Genomic DNA, 23,796 nt, shown 5'->3' on the forward strand with positions numbered 1-23,796 from the left:
AGAAGAAGAAGAAGAAGAAGAAGAAGAAGAAGAAGAAGAAGAAGAAGAAAGAAAGGGAAAAAGAAAGTGCCAGAGGTGACCTCAGCTTCATTATAATGTTAAAATCCCTTCTGAATATTCATCCCAAGGCCTAATAAAAGGAGCCTGCTTTCCCCTCTTTGGAGAGACACTGTTTTGGAAATTGTTCCTTGTGATCTCCTTGTTTGTACAAATAGTTGACCTTGTGAGTCAACTCCACCTGGTGTAGTCTGCCTGTTAAGTCACCAAGGAGTGGGTCCACTTTGGTTTGGTAACACTCTCACGTCCAGTTCATTGACGTATAATATATAGTATTGATGTATAATATATAGTGAATAACACTCTTCAAGTCCAGTTCATTGACGTATAATATATAGCAAAAGTCATCCTTTCTTTAGGAGCATAGTTCTGAGAGTTTTGACAAAAACATAAGAGTATCATATTGAAGACATAGACTATTTCCAGCATCATAAAATGTTCCCTCCTTGGCCTTTGTTGTCAGCATCTTCTACCCCCAACTTCATCTGCTGGCAACTATTGGTTTCATTTCTATGTGTATAATTTCATGAAGTTACATTTATGTAATCATACAGCAGGTTGCCTTTGATGTCTGGCTTCTCTTACCTAGCTTTTAAGATTCATCTAAGTTGTTGCATGTATCAGTAGTTTGTTTTTATTTCTGAGGAATATTCTGTCATATGGATGAACTACACTTTATAAATATGTACATATTACATTTACATGTACATAAATTACATTTAATATGTAAATGATGGACATATTACCAGTTTGAGTTTATTATAAATAAGGAACAATTTAAATTTTAATAGCAATTGTGTTACAATTCCTAGAGCAAGTTCATTTAGAGTGTAATTTTTAAGGTCTAAAATATTCTTTAAACTAGTTTTAACCAATTTTAAACTATCTGCATAAAATCCTAAGCAACTAAAAGTTTCTAGTACCCTCTTAAGTTCAGTTTCTGTAAACTTTATTTCCCATATACACCTCAAATACACATAATTCCATAGACTGATACACACACACACACACACACACACACACACACACACACTCCTCACCTAGGTTATGTAGCTGGAATGGAAAACTTCAAGATTTATCCAGTTACCATGGAAGTTCATAAAGAGAGATCTGAATGTATTGGGGGGGGTGCGCAGGGGGCCTATAATGACAAACCTAGGTTTTATAAACATTAGTCCATCAACTAGCAATCCTATTTTAGGATGCCCAAACCATTGTGGGGCTATAAATAGTAGGACAGATGCAGAGGGAACTGAAAAGTTTGCTTGGGGATGGTGGAGTTTCCATAACTTTTGGTTTTCATAAAGTGTTGCTCCATTTTCTCTGTAGTTATTACCAATACCCTTTGTGCCCTGCATTCGATACCAGCATGTCACTGCATTTCAAGTTTCACAAAATACCTCTGAGAGTTACTGTTTCCAGTGGAAACAGGGAATATCATTTTAGATGTGGAAATTTACATTGGTGATTGAGCTTGGTAAAATTTCTCACTGAGAAATAAAGAGTGTAGTGATTAAGTGCTCAGTTCTGGAATCAGAATACCAGGGTTCACCCCCAGTTCTGCCATTTAATGGTAGTGTGATTATGGGGCAGTTACTTAAACACTATCCCAGTTCTGTTGTCTGTAAGATGGGGATACTAGCTGTCTTCTTTTAACAGGAATGTTTTAAGAATAAAATAAGTCAGCGCATGGAGAGCATTTAGAAAACAAAAAAAAAAAACAACAGTATATAGTGTGTACGGAATAAATGATAGTTTTTTTATTATAATGTATTCCAAATATGACATCAAATTATATAATGTAGTCTGATTGGCAAAACCCTATAATAAAACCAATCATTATTTACTGAATTCTTACTATGTTCCAGGCATTTCACCTAGATATTAAAATGAATTAACCCAATATCTCAGCAACTTTAATATGATTCCCATTTTACAGACAAGGGACTTGAGAAACAGATAGTTTAATCAACTTACCCATTATGACAGAATTCTTGGGAGTAGAATGGGACCCAGTCTGATTGTAGAGTTAATATATAGTACCTCTTCCCTACCAAAAATAAACAAACCATAGGTGATAACATTTGTTAAATCATTACATGTTTAAAAAGTTTATTAGTTCAACTCTTGATTAATGAATTTATTCAATAAGTAGTGTATTTTATGATTAAAATTCCTGTGCAAATTTTTATTAAATCACAAAAATAGAACACAAGTTTCATAGCATCATAAAATGGTCAAGTCTTCAGAGCATCTATAAGCTCTTCTATTATATAATTATATAAATAAGGAAACACCCGGAATAGTGCCACAATTTTATTCTAGATGATACAGCTAGTCGCTGAGTATATTTCAAGACTACTGATTTAGGTCTCCTTTCAGGACATTATACTTAAATGACATATATTTACCTAAGTCACTTTGTTGGCAATGCTTCATGAAAATATTACCCACATATTTGAAAGAAGAATACATCGTTATCATCATCGTTACATTGTTATTACTTTCAGAGGTGATGCATAGATGGACTCGGTGTGGAGGACGAGCCCGCACAATGAACTATTTCTTTTTAAACGATTTCTGCAATTTTTACCTTTATCCTTCCAAGTATTATTTTTTACTCTGTAATAGAACCGCTGACAAGTTTTACACCCGTCTCAAGAATAAAGGCTGTTCTCGAGACGGTGCCTGCTCAGAGCAGCTTTACGGAAACCCCCAGCTTTACGTTCAATCCTCCGATTACCTCGCCAGCAAAAGAGGAGAAAACAGTTAGAGAAAGGGAGGGCGGGGCTATGGGAAAGATGGGGCGGGGCTGCGGCGGGCCCTGCGAGGGGCGGGACTGTTGGAGTGTCCAATGTGAGGGCGGGCCTTTAACGGCTTTCTGTACGGTTGAGCGGTTCGTTTTGCGCATGTGCAGACCGTTTCAAACCGCGGAGACCGCTGGGTGCTCCGGAAGGGCCGAGCCAATGGGTGAAGAGCGTCGGTAGCGCGCTTACTAGCTCGCAGTTCCTTCAGTTTTGCCACCTCCCACCTCAGGGGCGCTCCTGGGGTGCCGCCTAACTGCTCCTCCCGCGACTCTGTCTGTACCGGGCTTCTTCGAGTCACGGCCCGCGAGGGCTTGCGTGCCAGACCCCCGGCGCGGGTGGGGCCGGGTCGGAAAATGGCTGCGACGGGTCTGGTAAGTGCAGGCTCCTGCCGCTTCTGCGTGTGGGAGCTCGGCCGTCCCTGGCACCTGCGCTCGGGGCGGGAGAGAATGAAATGTTTTACTGTGGCTTCTTGGAGATTTCAGTGGAAAAGCCCGCCAAGTTTTTGAGATCAGAGCTGATCGTGTGCTGATAGCCAGGAGTTAACTTCCTTGTATTGTTTCCCCACAGGTTTCTTTTAGTTTTGGTTGTGATGGCATCTGTCTCTTCAGAGAATCTTGTGATTGCTACTGTTTTGGTCTAACTCTGGTTTCTAGTCCTCCAAATAATTTTCTGTCTATAGAAGTTTTGAAACGCCTACAACGTGTGGACTTGCTGGTCTGCAGAAGCATATTATTTGTGGAGTGCTTGTTACTGGTAAAGTTTTCTGAAAGGCAGGTGTTAGTTAAAAAGTGCTTAAGGTATGAATGCCCAAGGGGGCGGGAACTAATTTTTTGTTTCCGTGTTATTGGACTCCCTTGGTATTCAGTATTCTGCATATCACACTTTGCTTATAGTTACTATATATTGTACAACCCATGTCGTCCCCTGCCCTAAACGTGTGTTTTCTACTTTATCACTCTTTTTAAGAAAATCTTCACCAATGATATCCCGCTTATATAAAGTTATAAAGTAATGCTTGTTTGCATAAGATGTGTAAAAAATACTGTAGAGCGTCCTTTTAGTGTGAGCACATACATTGTTTATATTATATAGAATTAGAAATAAAGCCATTCTCATTGTAGGAAGAGGAGGGGAATAAAATTTACCTAATGCCCACGGTTCCTTTTTTTAAAGAGTTTATTTTTTTAGAGCAGTCTTAGGTTCTTAGCAAAAGTAAGAGGAAGGTACAGAGATTTTCCATATACCCCCTTACTCCCACACCTGCATAGCTACCCCTGTTGTTAGGATCCCCCGCCAGAATGATGTATTTATTACAGTTGTTGAACCGCATTCACCCATCATAATTGCCCGAAGTCCATAATTTATACTAAGTCTGACTCTTGGTGTTGTACATTCTGTGTGTTTGGACAAAAGTCTAATGACACGTAGCCATCTTTGTGGTATCATCGAGTGTTTTTACTACCCTACATATCCTCTGTGTTCTGTCTATTTCTCCCTCCGTCCCCACTGAACTCTGGTAACCACTGATCTTTTTACCATCTCGATAGTTTTGCTTTTTTCCAGAATGTCATATAGTTGAAATCATACATACATAGCCTTTTCAGATTGACTTGTTTCATTTAGAATGACGCGTTTAAGATTTTTTCATGTCTTTTCATGGCTTGGTAGTTCATTTCTTTTTGGTGCTCAATGATATGCTATCTTCTGGATGTACCACACTTTATCCATTTACCTAGTGAAGGACATCTTGTTGCTTTCAAGTTTTGGCAGTTATAAAATTGCTATAAACATCTGTGCAGATTGTTGTGTGGACATAAGTTTTCAACTCCTTTGGGTAAATAACAAGCAATATGATTGCTAAGTCATGGTGAGAGTCTGTTTACTTTTGTAAAAACCACCAAATCTGCCTTCCAAAATGACTGTACCATTTATATTAAAAAATAAATGAGAGTTGGGGCACCTGGGTGGCTCGGTTAACTGCCTGACTTCAGCTCAGGTCATGATCTCACAGTCTGTGAGTTCAAGCCCTGCATCAGGCTCTGTGCTGACAGCTTGGAGCCTCGAGCCTGCTTCGGACATGTGTCTCCCTCTCTCTCTGCCTCTCCCCTGCTCATGCTCTTTCTCTCTTGCTCTCAAAAATAAACAAACATTAAAAAAAAATAAAAAAAAATAAATGAGAGTTTTCTGTTGTGCCATATCCTTACCAGCATTTGGAATTGTCAGTGTTCCAGATTTTGGTCATTCTAATAGGTATAGTGGTATCTCATTGTGGCTTTTAATTTGCTTTTTCCTGATGATATGTGATGTGGAGCATCTTTTCATATGCTTTTTTGCCATCTGTACATCTTATCTGAGGTATAAGGTCTTTGGCCCATTTAGTTTTTAATTGGGTTGTTTATTTTCTTATTGTTGAGTTTTAAACATTCTTTGCATATTTTGGATAACAGTCGTTTTCAGATGTACCTTTTGCAGATATTTTTTTCTAGCCTGTAGCTTGTCCGCTCATCCTCATTTTTGTTTGTTTGTTTGTTTTAAACCATATATTTTAGTTGGGTCACATGGCAAGAATTCATTCTTTTTCGTTGCTGAGTAGTATTCCATTGTGTCTATATACCACATCTTCTTTATCCATTCATCAGTCAATGGACATTTGGGCTCTTTCCATAATTTGGCTATTGTTGAAAACACTGCTATAAACATTGAGGTGCAGGTGCCCCTTCGAATCAGCACTCCTGCATCCTTTGGATAAATTTCTAGTAGTGCAATTTCTGGGTTGTAGGGTAGTTCTATTTTTAATATTTTGAGAAATCTCGTACTGTTTTCCAGAGTGGCTCTGCCAGTTTGCATTTCCACCAACCATGCAAAAGGGTTCCCGTTTCTCCACATCCTCGCCAACATCTGTTGTTTGCTGAGTTGTTAATTTTAGCCACTCTGACCGGTGTAAGGTGGTATCTAAATGTCGTTTTAATTTGTATTTCCCCGGTAATGAGTGGTGTTGAGCATCTTTTCATGTGTCTGTTAGCCATTTGGATGTCTTTGGAAAAGTGTCTATTCCTGTCTTCTGCCCATTTCTTCACTGGATTATTTGTTTTTTGGGTATTGAGTTTGGTGAATTCTTCATACATTTTGGATACGAACCCTTTATCAGATACACCATTTGCAAATATCTTTTCCCATTCCATTGTTTGCCTTTTAGTTTTGTTGATTGTTTCCTTTACTGTGCAGAAGCTTTTTATCTTGATGAGGTCTCAATGGTTCATTTTTGTTTTTATTTCCCTTGCCTTCAGAGACATGTCAAGTCAGATGTTGCTGCAGCTGAGGTCAAAGAGGTTGCTGCCTGTTTTCTCCTGTAGCATTTTGATGGTTTCCTTTTTCATTAGTTTTTTCATCCATTTTGAATTTATTTTTGTGTATGGTGTAAAGAAAGTGGTCCAGTTTCATTCTTCTGCATGTTGCTGTCCAGTTCTCCCAGCACCATTTGCTAGAAGAGACTTTTTCTCCATTAGGCAATCATGTTTTTAATTATTAAGAATTTTTCTTGGTCTTAATTTTGTTGTTTAGTGTTTATAGTATATTACTTTTGTTTTATGAGTCCAGTATTTCAAATCTCTCTTGAAGGTACTAATGGGATTTTTGTTTTTGTTTTTTTCAAGTTTTTTCTTTCTCTCTCTCTCTCTTTTTTTTTTTTTTTTTTAAGTAGAAGCCTAGTTGACACTCAGTGTTACATTAGTTTTAGGTGTACAACATAATAATTCAACAAGTGTGTATGTTGGGTTATGCTCTTCTTTCTCATTCTTGGTATCAGTTTTCTCTTGGCCCTTTTTCTTCTCCATTTTTAAAATTTATATCTTGATATTCGTGTTTTGTTTTAGAGACCTCTGAGTGTCTCCTGATCCACAGATGCTGGTGATATTTAAGACAGACAATAGAATACAGTTTTTTAAACTTGTATTTATAGGGATAGGGGATGTGGGAGTCTGTTACTCTGTTCATTCCCTTTCTCACTCTTAGCCTCCTCATATTTTGAATTTTGTAGTTCTGCATTGTTATGGTTTTCTCCTGAGCAGATCAGCTTTACTCCTCATCAAAGACTGGATCCTCTGAACTAACTTTTGTCTGCTACTGCTTTTATTCTGTTTTATCAATTAACATACTTCATTTATTTTCCATCTTCTACAAATTTCTTAAATTTGTTAACAGATGGTCCTCTCTTCATTGTCTTTTTCATTGGTCTATGCCATTGTAGCCCTTAACTATTATTGTAGAGGAATCTTCCTGCAAGGAAAGGAGATAAGTAGATACTGCTTATCAACCAGCCTGAATTATTGGAAGCCCAGATAGTTGTGGTTTTGATGATGGGAAAGGTATGGGAGTAAGGGGAGGAAGATGGACTGATTCCCAGGGTGAACAAATTAGTATAAGCAAAGATTTTGAAACAGTAGATATGAGGCAAGTTCTCCTTCACTTGATCCAGAAGAATTCCTCTTTTATGGTACTATAATAGACAATAAGCAAAACTTGCTGAATGAACAAATGAAGAACTTAACTTTTCACCAGTTTGATGATTTACTTTTCTTTCAGGATCATCTCAAAAATGACTACAGAAGAAGATTTTGCCGACCGTCCAGGTGAGTTACATATTTAACTTTTAAGGTCATTTTTATTTCCATTTTTAGGAAGTTATTTTTAAAAGAAGAAGGCAGAAATTACTTCTGTCTAACATGATTTCTGTGCCCACTGGTTAAGTATAGTCATCTTAGTGATTTTATACTAACAGAGAAATATTAACGCAAGCAGTGTAATGACTACTTAATGGCAGTGAGAAAAGAAATTCACCTGATAAATTATGGATCAGGAAGAGGTAGTCTCAGTTCTAAGTGACAGCCATGAGGAAAGCAGTCTATAGAATGGATTGAATGGTAATATTACAAAGATAGAGCTCATTTGGTAGGGCTAAAAGAAAATGTGTGTATAGATTATAAAAAGACATGAAAAGGATCTTTGTGGTGTGGAACTGTTCAGTATCTTGACTGTGGTGGTGATACCTGAACCTATAGATGTGATAAATGGCACAGAATTAAATAGGAACAGACACACAAATGAGTACAGTTGACCCTTGAACAACTCAGGGGTGAGGGTTGCTGACCCCTGCACAGTTGAAAATCCTCGTACAACTTTTGACTCCCCCAAAACTTGCTACTAAAAGCCTACTGTTGCCTAGAAGCCTTACCAATAACATAAAATAATACAATAGTACAATTAATAAACTAGAGAATAGAAAATGTTATTAAGAAAATCACAAGAGAAAATACTTTTACAGTACTGTATTTATTGATACATTTTATTAATATATCATCTCTCTCATTATCTACATCATCTGTCATTACCTACATCGATATAGTTATATGATACAAAACACTGTAGATGTTATACATATTACTAACACTAGACATCAAATATGAAAAAGTGATGTGGAAAAGAAATTCATATTTTCATATTTATAGGTATAACGTACTGATAATGAAAGCAATATGATTGCTTTATGGTAGCCTAGTGTAATCGATACGATTGTTTCGTGGTAGCCTAGTCTGTACACTAATGAATGAATCATTATAAAATTTTTATGGCATATGGTATTATAGTTATATTCATAATACAGTATTAGAAACATTGTTAAGTCTTTTAAAAAAAATACCTGTGATGACAGGCGTGCTGTATGGTAATGTACTTCTTTGAAAGGAAAGTTACAAGACAGTAAGAAAATAAACAGATTATTAGTTTTATGTTAAATATCACTTACCCACTTCACTCAAGTTTTGCACATGATGTTCTACACACTGAATACTTAGACAATGATGATGAGGACTTAAAAATGTCTCCTACCTTTCTTGCTGTACAGTTAACTAGATTTTCACATGAAGATACACACATAACACAGTTTATTAATGGTATGGCATGCTGATTATTTACTGTTCATTAAGTGGAAGTGGACCATCATAAAGATCTTCATCTTCATCGTCTTCACACTGAGTAGGCTGAGAAGGAGGAGAAAGGGTTGAGGTGGTCTTGCTGTTTCAGGTGTGGCAGAGGTGGAAGAGGTGGAGGAGGTAAAAGGGGAGGCAGGCACATTCCATGAACTTTTTGCAAATACATCATAATTTCTGTCTGACTTTGCTTTTTCATTTCTCTAAAAATGTTTTTATATGGTACCAATCCTTCCACTGTTTAATTCGGTGCCTGTATGCCTGTAACTAAGGTCTATGTTATAAAAGAAGTCAAAAGCAGTCTTGAATAATGGGAACCCTCTGCCAGATTGTCTAATGTCAATTTGTTTTCTGGCAGTGCTTCTTGTATATCTTTTTCCCCATCATCTGGTACTGTTGTGAAAGTGCTCATCTCCATAAAGTCATCTTCTGTTAATTCCTCTGGTGTGATGTCTACTAGCTCTTGAATTTCTCCAAAATCTGTATCTTGAAACCCCCAAACTTTTTTGCCATATCCATAATCTCATTCATGATTTTCTTTTATGTTTTTATTTTAATTTTTATTTATTATTGTTTTGAGAGACAGAGAGAGAGAGAGAGAGCATGTGCACATGCTTGAGTGAGGGTGGGAGTGGAGAGGGAGAGAGAGAATCTTAAGCAGGCTCCCGCCCAGCACGGAGCCAAGGTGGGGCTCCATCTCAGACTGTGAGATCATTACCTGAGCCGAGGTCAAGAGTTGGATTTTTAACTGATTGAGCCATCCCAGTGCCCCCTGTTCATGATTTTCTTGATTTGCTCTGTTGTAAATCCTGTGAAGTCATGTACAACATCTGCCTACAGTTTTTTCTAGTAGGAATTTATTGTTTTGGTCTTGATGGTGTTCACAGCCTTTTCTGTAACAGTGATGATATCTTCAATGCTTTAATCCTTCCAGACTTTCATAATGTTGTCTCTATTGGGTTCCTGTTCCATAGCGTTGACAGACTTTTCCCTAAAGTACCATGTGTAATGAGTCTTAAAGATCCTTTTGACCCCCGAATCTAGAGGTGTTATGTTGGGGCAGGTAGACCATTTTCACTTCTGTGTTGAACTCTTGTGGTTCTGGGTGGCCAGTGGCATTGTCCAATATGAAAAGAACTTTAAAAGACAGTCTCTTACTGTCAGGGTACTCCCTGATTTCAGGGACAAAGCATTGATAGAACCAGTCCAGAAGAAGGGTTCTCATTGTCCAGCCTTCTTGTTGTAGGATAACTAAAAATCTGGCAGCTGGTGTTTAACTTTCCCTTCAAAGCTAGGGATTAGCATCCTTATAGATAAGGTCAGTCCTGATTATAAACCTGACTGCATTTGCACAAAACAGTAGAGTTTAGCCTATCCTTTCCTGTCTTAAATCATGGTGCTTGCTTCTCTTCCTTACTAATAAATCCTCTTTGTGGCATTTTTTTCTAGAATAGAACACTTTTGTCTGCATTAAAATCTGTTTAGGTAGATACCCTTTCTGAGGATCCTCAGTGATTTTCTTAATGGCATCTGGGAGCTCATCTGCTGCCTCTTTCTTGTTCAGCAAAAGTTGATTTCCTGTTATCTTGACATTTTTTAAGTCAGATCTCTTTCTAAATTATCAAACTATCCTTTGCTGGTATTAAATTCTCCGGCTTTAGATCTTTCATCTTCCTTTTGCTTTAAGTTGTCTTGTAATGACTTCACTTTTCTCAAACCATATTAGAATCATAATCATGCCTTCTTTTTTTTTTTTTTTAATTTTTTTTTTCAACATTTATTTATTTTGGGGACAGAGAGAGACAGAGCATGAACGGGGGAGGGGCAGAGAGAGAGGGAGACACAGAATCGGAAACAGGCTCCAGGCTCTGAGCCATCAGCCCAGAGCCTGACGCGGGGCTCGAACTCCCGGACCGCGAGATCGTGACCTGGCTGAAGTCCGACGCTTAACCGACTGCGCCACCCAGGCGCCCCAATCATGCCTTCTTTATAGCAACTCCTGCATCCACATAAAAGCTGTATGTTCCATACAAGATCAAAAGGTACTTTGCAGAAAGTGTAAGGTTTTGTCCTGCTCTAGCCTACAAAGACAGCTTCATGAATTTCCCTTTCTTTTTTGGCAGTGGTCCTTATGCTGCATTTATTTATCTTGAAGTAGCAGGCAACCATAGCTGCAGACCTCAATCTATGGTATATATCAAGTAATTCAACTTTTTCTTGTAGTGTCATGACATTTTTTTGTTTCTTGGGAACACCTCCAGCATCACTAGTGGTAACCTTGTTGAGTCCCTGGTGTTACTCAAGATTTATGGTATTGCACTAAACATGATGAAGAATGGGAGAAGTATGAGAGATCACTTTTTACTGCAATACACAATTTACTGGAGAGATGAATTGTTCACTCAGAGATGATTAGTGTTATATGGGCATTTTAAAGGGATAGTCACCAACAAGCGAGCTCACCACAATAGCAACAAGATGGGGGCTCCTGGATGGCTGAGTCAGTTAAGCGTCCAACTCTTTGTTTCAGCTCGGGTCGTGATCTCGGGGTTCGTGGGATTGAGCCTGTGTTCGGCTCTGCGCTGACGACACGGAACCTGCTTGGAATTCTCTCTTTCCGTCTCTCTCTGCACCTCCCCCTGCTCACATTCACTTTCTCCTCTCCCTCAAATAAATCAATAAAGTTAAAAAAAAATAGCAACAGGAGGTGGCTACAAAATTATTATACAAGTGTTATAGCATGAAATATAATTAATTTTATGCAGTTATGATTTAATACTGTGTCTTTATATCTCTTGACTATAAATGGCACCGTGTACTGTGTATGTAAGTTTTGATTAATTTTAACTTTTAAGAATAGATTTGTGTGTATTTTATGGTAGTAGATGATAAAATAGACTAGTATCTACTAATATCTACATCTGTTTTATGCATTGATGACATTCTTAACTTTTTGTTAAATATTTTTTATATTTCTAGGCTTTGTGGTTCGTCTACAAGTTTTTTAATTGTTGAAGGTCTCCAAATAATTTTCTAATATGTTTACTGAAAAAAATCTGTTTATGAGTGGACCCATGCAGTTCATAACAATTTTGTTCAAGGGTCAATTGTATATGTAGAACTGGAGAAACATAAATAAGATTAGCGGATTGTATTGGTATCAGCATCCTGGTTGTGATTGTATAGTATAATTTTACAAAATGTTACCATTGGGGGAAACGGGATGAAGTGAACAAGGGATTTCCTTTATAATATTTCTTACAACTGCATGTGAAATTACAGTTAAAATTTTATACTGTTTCATAAGCTGCTAAAGGTAATGATACTGAATCAAAAGTGCATTTGAGAACTTGTAGGGAAGACTGTCACTTAGAGCTGTTAGGACTTGTGACTATAGAGTTTTTATTAAAGAAGTGTCTTAGTACTGATTGGATTTTTTCAAAAATGTTGATGTTCTTGTTTGGATATAAAAGTGGTCTAAGATGGCTTTAGATGTCACTGTTCATTCAAGGAGTGTAATTGTTATTATGCATAATGACATACTGCTTCACATACTTTTCTGGGAACTCTTGGACTCAATTACTTGCTTTGTCCTTACATAATAAAGGTGATATTTTTCCCATTAAGTAAAATAATATTTTATAATGAGATATGAAATTTTCAAAGTAGATGGTAACATAAATAGCAAGTGTCTTATGGAAATGATATGTGACATTTTCCTTTCATTCTTTCTTATTAGAGCACCTGACATTAATACGAAGCAAGGCCAAAACATACTGGAAATCTTACAAGATTGTTTTGAAGAAAAAAGTAAGGCTTCATTTCAAGATGGACTTGAGGGTTGGGTTGGATGAAATTTTGTGATACTCATTAATATTAAATTCAGCAAATGTGTTCTAGTATTTAAATAAATATATGTAAAATGTTTTTCCAGGAATTTTGAGTACACGTGCAATCCTTTACCTTCTGTTACACTAAGGATAATACTGTCAAAAATGAGCATAATTTGTCATTTCCTTTAGGTCACACTAGAGTTCTATGGTCTAGAAGTCCATAAATAATTATCTTATGCAAGAGAAAGTATTTCATGTAATGGGAATAAATGTGCAGAATTCTTAGGATCCGTAAGAGAGAATGTTTGGTGATTCGCAGTTCATTTTAAAGAAATGGTGAATTATTGCAAAAACTTTTCTAAGTGCTTGTCAGCATCAGAAGGTATTGAAAAAAGAGAATAGGCCAACCAAAGAAACAAACACAGAGAGTGGAAAAATATTTCTTCTATATAAGCTCTGAAAGAAGAGCTGGTTCATTATTACTTCAGGAATCTTGTTTGTGTTTTTCAGTTCCTGATGTCTTCTAGGCACATTTGAATATTGAAGCGATGTTTATATGTAATTTAAACTAATTGTGTTTAAAGAGTCAGCAAACGTCTTCACATTTCATGTAGGGCTTCTTTTAATTATAACTCAAAGATTTTATACCATATGTCATTTAAACTTTTTTTTTTTTTTGCTTTTTTTAAGGTCTTACCAATGATTTTAGCACAAATTCTACAAAATCAGTGCTTTATTCAACACCTAAAATGGAAGACATTTGTATTCAGTCATCAAGCAAAGAGGTAAGTCAAAAAGGAGAGCTGATATAGCTTTAATAAGTGAAGCATTACACAATATAGTTACATCTATTTTAGTTGTTTGTAAGTCTTATTCTTAGAAGGGAATCCTATATTCCCATTGACTTTCTATAATTTGGAGGTGGTTTGTGAAAATTCTGACTTGACATTTCCTGTGTTTGAAATTGGAGGTCTGGGTTTAGAATTATAAAATTTTGGGGTGTCTGGGTGGCTCAGTCAGTTGAGCATCTAACTCTTGATTTCGGCTCAGGTCATGATCTCATGGTTTGTGGGTTTGAGCCCCGCATAGGGCTCATTGGTGTGGAGCCTGCTTGGGATTCTCTCTCTCTCCCTCTCTCTTTGTGCTCCCTCTCTCTCAGAATGAATAAAAAAAACAAAAACAAAACCAACCAAACAAAAAAAAAAAAAAACCCCTTGGGGAAAAAAAAAAAATACCAGATTTTAACAAAATTATTTTTCACCTTTCCTAAACTAATAATTAAATTAGGTTTTTAGGAAAGTAGGCAATGACTTAAGTTCCTAATCCAGATTTGAAAATTTGGTTGTTTTCTGAATATTGAGGTTAATCTATTGCTGTATAAGGGAACCAGTCTTTTTTTTTTTTTTTAAATGTTTATTTATTTTTGCGAGAGAGAGTGTGAACTGGGGAGGGGCAGAGAAAGAGGGGCAGAGGATCCAAAGAGGGCTGTGCACTAACAGCAGTGAGCTCAATGTGGGGCTCAAACTCATGCACCACAAAATCATGACCTGAGCTAAAGTCACATGCTCAACTGACTGAACCACCTGGGTGCCCTAGGAATCAGTCTTTTATAGATCATATCTTAAGACGATAGGTTGACTTAACTCTACAAAATAGCCAACTTTCAAATAGAGTGTGTGAAGCTAATGAATAAAGACAAGTTATTCAAAAGCACAATACTAATTGGAGAGAAAAATTATGTAGTGCTAGAAATAGCTTTACTAGAAATTTGTATAAACATCTAATTATACAGTTGACCCTTAAACAACGCAGAGATTAGGGTTGCTGACCCACTTGTGTTAGTTGAAAATCCACTTAAAACTTTTGACTCCCCAAATATTTAATTACTAATAGCCTACTGTTGACCAGAAGCCTTACTGATAATGTAAACAATTGATTAACATGTATTTTGTATGTTATGTGTATTATATACTGTATTCTTATAATAAAGTAAGCTAGAGAAAAGAAAATGTTAAGAAATTTATAAGGAAGAGAAAATACATTTATGTTATTATGCTATATTTATTGCAAACAAATGTGAGTAAGTGGACCTGCACAGTTCAAACCCTTGTTCTGTGGTGAACTATATATAGCCTTTTGGTTCCAAGGAATGTAGACAGATCCATTTTTTTCAGAATTGAGAGACCTTCTTTAATGTGGTAAATTATACTGATTTTTGGAAGTTAAATCAACTTTTTAAGTTTTCTGGGATAAATTTGACTTGGTCATAATGTATTAACCTTTTTTGATTTGGTTTGCTAGTACTTGAGGCATTTGCATCTATGTTCATGAACAGTATTGTCTTTTTCTTTTCTCAAAACATTCTTGGAGGGCTTTGGTTTCAGGGTTATGCTAGAGGTTTCATTTGTAGGTAGGATGTGACAAATTGCAATAGGCCACATTCCTGTTGCAACAACTAGTTAAAAAGAATGAAATGCAAACAAATCATATTTTTAGAGACATGGGAGCTGTGGAAAGAACAAAATCTAGATAAAATTCCAAAGAGAGAAGAATCTTGAGAAGATGAGTTGATGATTATTAGTCATTTTTTTCCCTGAGAGTATTAACTAATTTGGGGCAAAAGCTGAGGGTTTTAAGCTGGTCCATACAGAGTGTCTACCATGGGGAAGCACAGCTTTTTTCAGGTTCCTCTAACCCTTCTGATTAAGATTTCTTGTTTGTAGTTTCTGTTTCCTGCAAGTACCTTTTTGCTTACCTTCGTTGTTTCCTTTTATTTTAGAGCCTTTTGTCAGATGTCCAGTGAATCTTAGTGGTCTCCTTATATTTAAGAGTGGAAACTAAAATGGTGATTGCAAATTCTAGTTGTACAATAAAATTTGTACCTTGGTAGATTTTACTGTGGTATGATCTGTCTGAGCCATGTCATTGTGGATGCCCAGGTGTTAATATCTATAAGTTTGTTTTTTTTTTTTTAAACTTGGTTTGGTAGGTTTTTCTAACAAATCTCTTCTGCTTGGGAGCTTGATTCCAATGACAAATGTTCTCAACCAGGTGTAGCAGAGGGAAGGCACAATTTGAATGCTTCTGCCTAAAATCTCTATTTTTACTGTATTACTGTTACCTTCATCTGTGTCTGAGTCTATAGTCTCTCTGATTCTGAAACTCAAGAGTAAACATCTACTATGCCAGAGTTGGGAGAGGAGAGGCTCTGCAATGCAACTCTTGACTACTTCGTATACATACTTTTAACAACTTTACTGTTCGTAGGCCCAACTTGGAGCCTCTCTTAGAGTGGCCTTGCACCTCTAATAAATGATCTTATGGGTTAAACATAAATGTGTTTCCTTCTGCACTTTCTCCACTTTCTGGACTGATTAGTTGCTGCTGATTTGCTTTCTAGCTTAAAGTTCATTGAAATCTCCCATCTACTCCCTTTTCTTTTCTCTTCATACTTCTGGATTTATACATTTTATTTATTTTTTATTTTCTTAAATATATATATTTTTTAAATGTTTATTTTAGAGAGAGAGAGTAAGCAAGTAGGGGAGGAGCAGAGAGAGGGAGACAGAATCCTAAGCAGGCTCCATGCTGTCAGTGCAAAGCCCAGTGCGGGGGCTCAAACTCATGAGTCATGTGTGAGATCATGACCTGAGCTGAAACCAAGAGTTAGACCCTTAACCGACTGAGCCACCCAGGTGCCCTGGGTTTATACAGTTTAAAAAATCCTAATGAGGTTTCAAGAGGAACAGAGACTAGTGAGAGCTTGCTTGTCTTTCTTTATGTAATTGAGTTCTATAATGTATTCACTGAACAGTGCAGGACCTTCTTTACTTATATATCCCCCTATTGGTAGAGTTTTAGGTTGTTTCCATGTATTCATTATTACAGCAGTGTACACCTTTGTTCATGCCTCCTTGTGCACATGTTGTAAATCGAATTTCTCTAGGACATGCATATTTCAAATGAAATTGTTAAATATTGTCTATTTTTTCTGCAAAATGTTTACAAGTTTTGTTTCCTACATGCAGTGTATGAATGATATTTCCCTTTTCTATATTTTTAAAATGTATGACTTGATATATTTCAAATGTACAAAAGAATATATGTATATAAGGTATTAAAAATAATATAAATGAACACTTATGTACTTATCCTTAGTGTAAGACGTATCAATCAATACTTTTGCAGCATCAATGTTTCCCTTTCTTTTTTTTTTTTTTTTTTCAACGTTTATTTATTTTTGGGACAGAGAGAGAGCATGAACGGGCGAGGGGCAGAGAGAGAGGGAGACACAGAATCAGAAACAGGCTCCAGGCTCTGAGCCATCAGCCCAGAGCCCGATGCGGGGCTCGAACTCACGGACCGTGAGATCGTGACCTGGTTGAAGTCGGACGCTTAACCGACTGCACCACCCAGGCGCCCCTCAATGTTTCCCTTTCTAATCCTGTTCTTCTCCCTCTCCTCCCTGCACAAAGGTAACCACTATCTTGAATTTTATGTTCATCATTCCCATCCTTTATTTTATAGTCAGACTTTTATGCTTCCCACTGGGTCTGCAGAAAGTGCACTTGTTCTTTCTAGCAGTGAAGTGCATATAGTCTTTCTGCCCAGGGAAGCCTTCTGAAGCTTAACCCGTTTTTATTGGGGGCTGATTATATTAGGTACCCTCTGCCAACCAACATTCTATACTTCCTGAAGGAAAAAAACAAGTGTTCATTATAAATCACATTTTTATACAGTCTAGGCAGGCTGGCATGGTAGGTACAACCTAATTAGCTGGTAATAGAGGAAATATTCTGAAAGCCAAATTCCCAGTTGTCAGTCAAGGGCCAGCCTTGTAAGCAAGTTCTTTAAATGATCAGGTGTCCTATGTTAACTCCTCTAGTGAGTGAATCTCTAAAATATAGTATATATATATGCATGTGTGTGTATATATATATGTATATATGCATATGTGTATATACATATATATGTGTGTGTATGTATATGTATATGTGTGTGTGTGTGTGTGTATAGTTTAACATGCCTCTACTTTGAACTTTGTGTAAATGGGATTATAACCTACTTCTGTGGCTTGTTTTTTTTTTTTTTTGTTAACAATTATTTATTCCTGATGCTGTAATTTATGAATTTCACTGTTGAATGTGTGATATTATATTATAGGTCTATATCATAATTTATCCAGTTTACTGTCAAGATAGGTTTTTGCTGTTCAGAGCAGCATTGTTTCTGTGTTAGGATTTATGAAATTTCAACTTTATTAGATAATGCCAAATTGCCAGCTGTTTTATTATTTTCCAATACTTTTTTTTTCCAATTTAAAAACAAATGTATTCAATCAGAATTGCTAATACAATGGAGTATATCTAATGTTGTATATCTTTTAGGCTCAGTGCCAGAAATCACATCCAAAGTCAGTTCCAGTTTCTTCAAGGAAGAAAGAAGCCTCTAGGCAGTTCACTGTAGAACCAAGGGAAGTTGTCAACAGATCAGGTTGGTGGCATTCCCATGGGTGTTATTTGCTTAGACATATTTAAAAGGAAATGCTGAAGGTGTTACCTGTATTGGCTTGAGTGACGGGGTCATGGATTAGCCCAGACAGAATGGTCAGTGTTTTTGTTTTTGTTTTTTTAAACGCGAATGATAAGCTTCTTTTGATTATTTATTTCTTTATTTTAGTGATAGGAACATTGACTACTATGATCTGGTAAGAGACATTAAGTAAGAATTATTACAGGGACTATAGCTTTAAGAATTTTCAAATAGATTTCTTTTTTTTTTTCCTGAAAAATTAATATTATCTCACACAGTTTCTGTGGGTCAAAATTGAGAAGCAGCTTAGTTAGATGATTCTAGGTTGAAATCTCTCATTAGGTGGCAGTCAAGATGTTGGCCATGGTTGCAGTCATCAAAAGGCTTGACAGGGGCTATGGGTATGTTTCTAAGATGACTCACTCATGGGCAGGAAGCCTTAATTCCTTCTCACATGGCCCTTCCCATCGGCTTTTGAGCATACTTTTTTTTTGTTTTTTTTTAAAGGGAGTTATAATTGACATATAACATATTAGCTTCAGGTATCCAACATGATTCAATATTTGTACATACATGGTCAGTGTTCTTTGTCTCTATTCTCCTTTTGTTCATTTTTCTTAATTATTTGTATGTGCTGCAACTTTTTTAAAAGTTTACTTTATTAATGCTTTTCAAATTAGAAGAGTCCTTCTTTTGAGGTAAGCCTCAAAGATTAAAAAAGTGCTACTGATTGTTACTGCCATCATCCTGCTGAGGTAACTTTGGAATGAAAACCTATGTAAATGTGTGTGTGTGTGCTTGCATGTGTGGGTGCATGTGCATGCATGCTTTCAGAAGAGGCTTTGCGATTTTCTTTCACACCAGTTTTCTTTTACAGTAGAGGCAAGTACCTTTTACCTGATCATTTACTGTTTTATTCTTTTTGCCATTTAGATAGTATTACGTGATCTCATTGTCACTTAGTGTCTATGTCTGTCATCACCACTGAATTTGAGCACTGTTTTTTTTTTTTTTTTAAATTTTTTTTTTTCAACGTTTATTTATTTTTGGGACAGAGAGAGACAGAGCATGAACGGGGGAGGGGCAGAGAGAGAGGGAGACACAGAATCGGAAACAGGCTCCAGGCTCTGAGCCATCAGCCCAGAGCCTGACGCGGGGCTCGAACTCACGGACCGCAAGATCGTGACCTGGCTGAAGTCCGACGCTTAACCGACTGCGCCACCCAGGCCCCCCGAGCACTGTTTTTATATATTTACTGGCTATTTGAATTTCCTTTTATCTGAGTTGTCTATTCATATCCTTTGCCTATTAGTTTTTTCTTGTTTATGAGAGGTCTTTGAATTGAGTCTCTCTGCTCTGTTTATCCGTAATTTGTGTGACATATTTTTCCAAATGATCCCTCGGCAGTTAAATATTTTGTTTATAGTATCTTTAACCATATGATGAGTATGATTTTTGGAAAATGTTTATTTTTGAGAGATAGAGAGAACATGTGAGCAGGGAAAGGGGCAGAGAGAGAGGGAGACAGAGGATTTGAAGCAGGCTTTGTGCTGTCAGCTTAGAGCCTGATGCAGGGCTCTAACTCATGAACCATGAGATCATGACCTGAGCTGAAGGCCCACACTTAACTGACTGAGCCACCCAGGTGCCCTAATGAGTACGATTTTTTATTTTAATTGTCAAATGCATGGTTTTTATAGCTTTTCTTGTTGTGGTATATGTAGTATCCTAGCTTTCATCTTAAGTTTTTATTTAAATTCCAATTAGCATACAGTGTAATACTAGTTTCAGGCGTACAATATAGTGATTCAATACTTCCATACAACACCAGGTGCTCATCACAAGTGCACTCTTTTTTTTTTTTTTTTATCGTTTTATTTATTTTTAAGGCAGAGAGAGACAGAGCATGAGCAGGGGAGGGGCAAACAGAGCAAGACATAGAATTGGAAGCAGGCTCCAGGCTCTGAGCTGTCAGCACAGAGCCTGACGCGAGGCTCGAACTCACAGACCGCGAGATCATGACCTGAGCCAAAGTCGGACGCTTAACTGACTGAGCCACCCACGCACCGCACAAGTGCACTCCTTAACCCCCATCACCTCTTTCACCCATTCCCCCACCCACCACCATCCTTCTGGAAACCATTGCTTTGTTGTTTACAGTTAAGAGTCTGCTGGGGCGCCTGGGTGTCTCAGTTGGTTACGCATCCACCTTTGGCTCAGGTCACAATCTCACGATTCTTGAGTTTGGGCCTTGTGTGGGGTTCTGCGCTGACAGTGTGGAGCCTGCTTGGATTCTCTGTCTCCCTGTCTCTCTCTGCCCCTCCTTCACACACACACTCTGCAAAATAAATAAATAAACATTAAAAAAAGTCTGTTTCTTGGTTTTTCCTCCCCCACCCCATTTCATTTGTTTCTTAAATTTCACATATGAGTGAAATCATATGGTATTTGTCTTTCTCTGCTGATTTGTTTCACTTAGCATTATACCATCTAGATCTATACATTACCACATTTTGTTTTATTCATTTATCCATTGGTGGACATTTGGGTGGTTTCCGCTTCTTGTCTGTTTTGAATAATGCTGCTGTGAATGTAAGTGTACAAATATCTCTTGTAGTATCTGCTTTCAGTTCTTTTGGATACATACCCAGTCATACAGCAATAATATTTTTAATTTTTTGAGGAGCCACTAAACTTTTCTGTAGTGGCCGTATCATTTTACATTCCTACCAGCAGTGCATAAGGGTTCTGATTTCTCTACATCTTCACCAACACATGTTATTTTCTGTGCGTGTGTGTGTTTTGTACTAGTAGCCATCCTAATGGTGTGAAGTAGTATGTCATTGTGATTTTGACTTGTTCATCATTGTCACTAGGGAATTTTAAATTAAAATAATAATTAGATACCACTACATACCTATAAGAATAGCTAAAATCTAAAAAAAACTGTGTTTTTTTTTTTTTGTAACTCATTTCTTTGAGAGTTTTGGTCTTTTGTTCAGGAGAATTTATAACTAATTGTTAAGACATTTTTATGATGGATGCTTTAAAATTCTTATTAAATAGTTCCAGCATTTGATTCATCTTGTCCATATGTGTCCACTGATGATATTTTTCTTATTCAGGTTATGTTTTTTTGGGTTTTGTATGAGTCATTTTGATTATATTCTTGACATTTTGGTTATTATTTTAATAGACTCTTGATTGTATTTAAATCATTTCTTATATAGCACATAGTTGCCTTGTTTTGGTTTATTGTGTAGGTTCTTGCCTACTTTTGGGGGTTTTATTTCTAGTGACAATTAAGTGTTAGAGTCCTAAGCAGTGGTGTTTTGGTCTGTTTGATTTTCTGATGCTGCTGAGATTCCAGGTCAATTCTTGCTGGTGCTGTGTCAAGTGAATGGAAGGTGCTTTCCTTGGTACCCCATGTCCTCATTCACTCACGTGGGGGCTGGGGTCAGAAGCTGTTGGGATTGGATCTCCTTAAATTTGAGACAGGTGGAGGACAGGATGGGGGTGTAGGATTCTTTTATGTTTTTCCTGCCATAGTTTAGACTGTCCATTGGTGCCCTTGTTGTGAAGCAAGGCCTGGGGTGTACTAACTGTGGTTCAGAATGTCACCTTGGTCTGGGAAGCAGTGGTTGGGAAGGTAAAAGCCTTTAGTATTCTGCAGCTCTTTGGTGATCATACAGCCTGCTATTCTTGATTGTTAACTGGAGACTAGGTTGGTCCAGGCACAGGGTTAGTCCAGTACTTTGCTCCTCTGCTACTGCTGTCGTATGGAACTTATGGAGTGGGGCCTGAGTGTTTGCTGCTCTGACACTTCCACTGCAGAAAGGAGTAGTTAGTGGCCCAAGTTGTGGAATGGGCGTTGGGGTTCCCCATTAGGTCTTTGTTGTGTTTCCTTTCTGCAAGTCTATTGGCCAGAGAATGTAGGCTGTTTTTTCTCCTATGCCTACTGGTGGTTCTGGATCACAGGAATCTCTAGAACCCAGTCTGGGGGTACACGGGAGATTAAAAGAAAACCCAAGGGATTCATCATATTGTCTTTGGTGGCTTAAGGCTTGAGGTTCCTAGCAAATACTCCTTTTCCCTTCCAGCTTTCAGAGTTCTCTTATTGTTTCATGGGTAATTACCAGGGAATTTAGAGGGAAAAGCAGGGAAAGCTGAGTATGCTGTCTTGTTCCGTAAATCTTCCAAAAGCCCTTTTTTGATTGTATTTAAAATTTTTAATATTTGTTTGTTAAGGATATAAATCAGTATGAATACTCCCCAGCAGTTCTACTTTTTTTGACATTTGGAGGCATACGGCTAAGAGAATAGAGTGTGTGTGTGTATAAATATATAAAGGTATGTGTATATATGTATCTATATGTATACAAATATTATGTATAAAGAATATATTTTATGTATATCTTTATATATGTACATACAATTTTTTATGTATCTCTATACATATCTGTTATGTCTGTATATGTGTATGTATATGTACAAATGTGGTCATTTAGCTGCCCTAGTTTTTACTGACTTATTTTTTTAAAGTTTATTTATTTATTTTGAGAGAGAGAGAGAGCATGAGCAAGTGGGGGAGGGGTAGAGAGAGAGTGAGAGAGAGAGAATCCCAAGCAGGCTCCACGATGTCTGCCCAGAGGCTGATGCAGGGCTGTATCCCACAAACCGTGAGATCATGACCTGAGCCAAAATCAAGAGTCAGACGTTTAACCAACTGAGCCACCCAGGCATCCCCACTAAATTTACTGACCTAAAGATCAAATGTCATAATTCTCTAAGATTACTTTATTATTTTAGCTGTGTATAGATTTATTCAAATCTTGAGTAAATTGACTTTCCATAGAATTGTGAATTTCTGTTGAGAATTTTTGTCATTTCAAAACTTCAGAGCATGGATCAAATACATCTTCACATTCGTTAATTTCATAAATTAGAACTTTTAAAGCACTTGCATATTTTAATCATAGATCTTTGATTATAAACTTAATGAACTGCGAGTCTTTTGAAAACTCATTTCTAACTTGCTGAATTTTAAAAAGCACATTTGGCTCTAATATTATTATTTTTTGATATCTTTATATAATTTTCTTCTAGTTCAGGACCATGAAGTTCATCAGCAAATTTTGGCAACTGATGTTGGTTCTAAAAATACACCTGACTCAAGAAAAATGTCAAGTGAAAAACTAAAAGGTCATCACGGTGGAGTTGATGAAGAATTTTACTTATCTGTTGGTTCACCTTTTGTTCTTTTGGACGCAAAAACATGTGTATCTCAAAGTGCTGTCTCATCTATTGCCCAAAACAGAAAGACCTACACTTCTGAAAAGTCAGTAAATACATTGTCTTCAAGTACAGAGATTTCTCTTAAAACCAGAAAAAGGTGAATTTTTATTTACTTAAGTAATAGTCATCCTGTTTAAAAAATTTTTACCTTTTATATTAAAGAGTAAGTAATTTGGTCTTTTTTGTATTTTATAGTAAGTATTGAGGAATATTAACATATTAGGAAAAGAGCATAACATATTTCAGTTTATATTTAATAATAGGAAAGCTTACAGTATATTTCAGAGA

The 23,796-nt window shown here is 36.9% G+C and overlaps 2 protein-coding genes across 5 annotated transcripts in view; one reads left to right on the plus strand and one right to left on the minus strand.

Annotated features, from left to right (window-relative positions):
- Positions 1-2,772, minus strand: part of STAP1 (signal transducing adaptor family member 1) — a 47,585-nt gene extending 44,813 nt beyond the window's left edge. Inside the window, exons 1-2 of the mRNA XM_040482195.1 lie at positions 2,651-2,772; positions 2,035-2,107 (exon numbers count right to left, since the gene is read on the minus strand). The gene's annotated coding sequence lies outside the window, so the exon portion shown is untranslated. The remainder of the gene's footprint in view (positions 1-2,034; positions 2,108-2,650) is intronic.
- A 215-nt stretch (positions 2,773-2,987) lies between these two features.
- Positions 2,988-23,796, plus strand: part of CENPC (centromere protein C) — an 82,332-nt gene continuing 61,523 nt past the window's right edge. For 2 of the 4 annotated variants that reach the window (XR_005792677.1, XM_040482169.1), the window contains exons 1-6: positions 2,988-3,235; positions 7,446-7,492; positions 12,588-12,658; positions 13,372-13,466; positions 18,069-18,174; positions 23,320-23,605. Coding sequence is in view for 3 of the 4 variants with exons in the window: in XM_040482169.1 (XP_040338103.1) it covers positions 3,218-3,235; positions 7,446-7,492; positions 12,588-12,658; positions 13,372-13,466; positions 18,069-18,174; positions 23,320-23,605 (623 nt within the window). In the remaining variant the exon portion in view is untranslated. The remainder of the gene's footprint in view (positions 3,236-7,445; positions 7,493-12,587; positions 12,659-13,371; positions 13,467-18,068; positions 18,175-23,319; positions 23,606-23,796) is intronic. The other 2 variants (XM_040482162.1, XM_040482155.1) reach the window with 2 other exon arrangements.

Source organism: Herpailurus yagouaroundi, unplaced genomic scaffold (genome assembly GCF_014898765.1).
Source record: "Herpailurus yagouaroundi ecotype Mexico unplaced genomic scaffold, PumYag 28, whole genome shotgun sequence".
Taxonomy (NCBI): Eukaryota; Metazoa; Chordata; class Mammalia; order Carnivora; family Felidae; genus Herpailurus; species Herpailurus yagouaroundi.